Genomic DNA, 4,668 nt, shown 5'->3' with positions numbered 1-4,668 from the left:
AATTATGAAAATTTTATTTTATTGTTTACAATTGTTAAATTATCAATTGCAAATGTCAAAATGACATGACATGATGACAAACCATGTCAACCTTGCTTTCTTAATGTTGGCAGCTTGTAGTTTATGGTTCCTTTCACAGATAAAGGTTTTTTCTAATTTATTTGTCCCTTAAGTTTAATAGCGTAAAATGTATAGCCTAAAGGGTGTCGTAAGTGTAGGGCTTTTTATTAAAGAAAGAATTATTGAAAATATGCTTTGATTGCTGACATCCTACGCCACAAAGTAGTGTAAACGCTTTATTATATTGGTATAGATTTATTAACATTACGATTGTTCCTGTCGCAGAACTGGTGAATGACAGCAACGTGCAGTTCCTGGACCAGGATGACGACGACGATCCCGACACCGAGTTGTATCTCACGCAGCCCTTCGCCTGCGGTACTGCCTTCGCCGTCAGCGTCCTCGACTCCCTCATGTCCACTGTGAGATATACCAATATTAGTAACATTACCACTTTCTGTACGGTTCATTGTGGTTAATACACGCAATAAAAAAAACAAAAGGAAATTGCATAAAAAGTATATAATCTTCAGCAATGAAGGCTTTATCTATACTAATATTACTAGCTGTTGCTCGGAACTTCGTCCGCCTAAAATTAAAAAAATAATAAAAAATATAACCATGACCCAATTCCAATTTCAAAAATTCTTTCAACATTACAAAGCATAGGCTACATTTTTTAATTTCATGCGGACAAAGTCGCGAGCAACAGCTAGTCACACACACGCGTACATTGTTACTTCCAGACGTACTTCAACCAGAACGCGCTGACGCTGATCCGGTCGCTGATCACGGGCGGCGCCACGCCCGAGCTGGAGCTGATCCTGGCGGAGGGCGCGGGGCTGCGCGGCGGGTACTCCACGCCGGAGAGCCTCGCCAACAGGTAATACCCTACGGGAGAATAGAAAACTAAGAGCCTCATACCGGCTGATAAAGGCTCAGATAGCTTAAAATGATGTCACTGTATATAATAACAAAATCCGATATTTCCATCACATTTTACACGTTGAATTGTTATTAGACAATTTACAATTTGATGGCACAGGTCATAATTATTATCCATATCTATCTGTCTAATTATACTATTATAATAAAGCGTAAACACACCATTCTTTGTTGCCTAAGATGTCAGCAAATATAGCATATTTTTCACTAACTTTTTTTTTAATAAAAACCCAACACTTACGTCTTGCCTTAGGCTATATATTTTAACGTTATTAAACTTAAGGGGTTAATATTTTGGATAAAAACTCTAATGTGGGAAAGTGACCATAAGTTGCTGCCAACATCAAGGAAGCAAGGTTGTCATCATATCATGTCATTTTGACATTTGTAATTAATTAATTGACAAATGTTAACAATAAAATAAAATATATATATATATGATAAAGTTAATACTAAAGCGTAAACTCACTACTTGATGGCGTAGGATGTCAACAATCACAGCATATTTTTAAATATCTCTTTTTTTAAAGAACCCTACACTTACAACACGCTTTAGACTATAGATTTTCACGCTTAAACTTAAGGGATAAATAATTTGGAGAAAAACATTAATATGCGAAAGGGACCATAAACTACATTTATTAGTGTAATAGTTAAAATTGTCCCAGTAGTTTTTGAGTTATTTCAATACATACAAAAATACAAATCTTTCATGTTTATAATATTAGTATAGACAAGAGAATGTCCTGCCTCCTGAAACAGTTATAATTAGTTCATTAGACAGAACCCCGATGAATTTGGTCATATTTTTTTTCAATAAAGAGTATTTTTTTTTCATATAATTGAAGATGTACATGTACATAGGAACTGTACTCGTATGTGGCAGGGACCGCTGCCGCGTGGGGCAGATCTCGCTGTACGACGGGCCGCTGGCGCAGTTCGGCGAGGAGGGCAAGTACGGGGACCTGTTCGTGGCGGCGCTGCGCACCTACGGCATGCTCTGCATCGGCCTCTACCGCTTCAGAGACACCTCCTCCAGCTCCGACGCCAGCAGCAAGCGCTACGTCATCACCAACCCTCCAGACGACTTCTGCTTGCTGCACACTGATCAGGTACGTAGCCCAGTGACATCATCATCATCACCAGCTCGCTAATCGCCCCACAGAGCTCTGATCCTACTATATGTTAGGGTGACTAGGCCATATTCAACCACGGTTGACGTCACACATGTCTTTGTATTTCTTCGCCGATATGCAGGCATCAGGATGTTTCCCTTCATCGTAAGAACATCGGTTAATTCATGTCCAAAAGGTTTAAGGTTTAAAGACTTTTATTCTAAAAAAACATGTACAGTCACTTACATGAGAATATTGCATTTATACATTGCTTGTCGCCGATATTCATTATTATATGAATTTTACAAAAAATAATATATGTTGCGATAACATTGATTTAAATTTATTGAGTGAGTTTCATACGAAATTCTAAAAATTTACGGGGGATTATAAGTCAAGTGCAACCTCTGATCTACCGACCATACTGTATTTACATTTAACCTATGTCATAACTATACGTAACATTTGTAGGTAATCGGTTTCGAGTAATCAAATCAGCCATGTTTTGTTTATAATTAAGTTACCAGTTGTTTATAAGGTAAACCACTAAAAATATTGGGGTAACGAGATTAAAGGCCTGTCTCACCAAATTGCAAATCGTCTGATAATAATCCAACGTGTAAAATATGCGATGGAAATATGGGATTTTGTTCCCTTATCTGACAGTGACGTCATTTTTAAGCTCTCTGAGCCTCTAACAGTCAGTCGGCGGATAGGCCCTTTGGCAAAAGTTACGTGGACCAGAGTAGCGCGAGAAAGGCATTAGTGGAAAATATTGACCGTTCACGACTGATAAACAGATTTGCTGAAAAAAAGCAAAACACGAATACTAGAAGAGTAATTTATAATTTATTTTTAACTTTCATAAACTTTTTATTTTCGATTTTAAACAATCTATACATTTGTAATCTTTTATTTCTATTAACTTTATTGTAACCTGTGTAGAACTGAATTAAAGGATAATTTATTTGTTTATTATTCGTCCGCGTGAAATTAAAAAAAAATAACAAAAAACATATCCTATGTTACTTACTGATAAATTATCTTTCTAACAATGAAAGAATTTTTAAAATCGGCCCAGTAGTTTTTGAGTTGTTTCAACACATATAAATCCAAAAATGCAAATCTTTCCTCTTTATAATATTAGTATAGATAGATATGTTTATATCTTAGTATATTCATAGTATAGATTATTTTATTTTAAGCGGTGTTGTTTATGCGGCAGGTGTTCGTGCTGATGCAGTTCGACCCCGGCGTGGAGTACCGCGCGAGCCGGCGCGCCGGCGCCCCCGCCAAGGACGACGCCTCCTGACTATTGCTGTGCAGCGCCCTCACTGACGGGCCCTACTCCTACATCTAGACCGTAGGGCCCGCCCCACCGACAATCCTACCCAACCCTACCCACGAACCCTTGCAGCCCAACTACGATAAAACACATCAGATTCATTGACAGCATTGCGATGTTTTTAATCGTAGATGTTTTTTTTTTATTTTGTTTGTATTAGATTTGTTACTAGCCCAATGGCTGTCAGACTCGCAGAGCCCAAAAAACTACTTTACCTTCCTCTGTCCATTTCTTTTGCCGCAATTTACAACTATTCTCTCCTGCACCTACAAAACTATTTTATTTTATGTTCTCTGTTAAAATTGGACACTGCACCGCTATTCTGATATTTTTCCTACACAGTTCACTATACTGAGTTTTTGAGTCTTCAAACAAATATTTTACAATTCAAAATATTTAACACGAGAAAAAGCAAGACTACACCAAATTACGCAACATGTACATCTGTGGATACATACAGGATGTTTCGAAACATTTCTGTAAAATTCAAAATTGTAAAATGTAAAATTGTCAAATGTAAAATTAAAAAACGTCACTGTTCAACCATTTCCATATTTTACCTATTATTTATATTACCTGTGTGTATCTGACGGATTACATAAACACTGCACACTGAAAAATCTTTTATGGGTAGGTTGTCCGTTCTTTTACGATGAATCAAAAAAAAATTGAAAAGGATTTTTTCCATCTTTGTGGTAACAAACCTTTTAAACTTTTAATTGCAAGACAGATATTAATTTAAGGTACTGCATTAATCTATGACTTCTTTTTAAAACGTCCATTCCTTATTCTGTAGAATATTTTCACTGTTCATGGTTAAGGATTTTTCTCGAATGCTAAATTTTAGTGAATATAAGCATTTAAATATTCATTGACTGATTGATGTATGGAAAAAATATACATCTTCACTTTAGTATGTGATTAAATTGACATTATTTTTAAGACTCACTTATCTTCATTAGGCTTCATTTATAGCTTAAGTGTTTCTACTTTAAAATCACTTATTACAATTATATTGCACGGTACAGTAGCGGCCTGCACACAGCTCCATTGCCCATGGTGTTGGTAACATTCAATTTGTTTATAATCTGTAAGTCAATTTTGTAGGTTAGATTATCTGTGGCGGATGACATTTATGTTTGTAGTCTATGACAGTTCACATCTGTCACTGCAGCTGCACCCTAAATGTCAAAACTACAGTTT

At 36.4% G+C, this 4,668-nt stretch overlaps 1 protein-coding gene across 1 annotated transcript in view; it reads left to right on the top strand.

The window, feature by feature from the left end:
• The window catches only part of LOC106103517 (calcium-activated potassium channel slowpoke), a 25,610-nt gene extending 21,938 nt beyond the window's left edge, over nt 1–3,672 (top strand). The window contains exons 21-24 of the mRNA XM_013283296.1: nt 273–482; nt 807–943; nt 1,892–2,117; nt 3,346–3,672. Of these exons, the coding sequence (XP_013138750.1) occupies nt 273–482; nt 807–943; nt 1,892–2,117; nt 3,346–3,432 (660 nt within the window). The 3' untranslated portion in view covers nt 3,433–3,672. The remainder of the gene's footprint in view (nt 1–272; nt 483–806; nt 944–1,891; nt 2,118–3,345) is intronic.
• The last annotated feature ends 996 nt before the right edge of the window (nt 3,673–4,668 follow it).

This window comes from Papilio polytes, unplaced genomic scaffold (assembly GCF_000836215.1).
Source record: "Papilio polytes unplaced genomic scaffold, Ppol_1.0 DF823731.1, whole genome shotgun sequence".
Taxonomy (NCBI): domain Eukaryota; kingdom Metazoa; phylum Arthropoda; class Insecta; order Lepidoptera; family Papilionidae; genus Papilio; species Papilio polytes.
The sequence above is the reverse complement of the archived record's forward strand: the minus strand, read 5'-3'. Positions and strand labels throughout refer to the sequence as shown.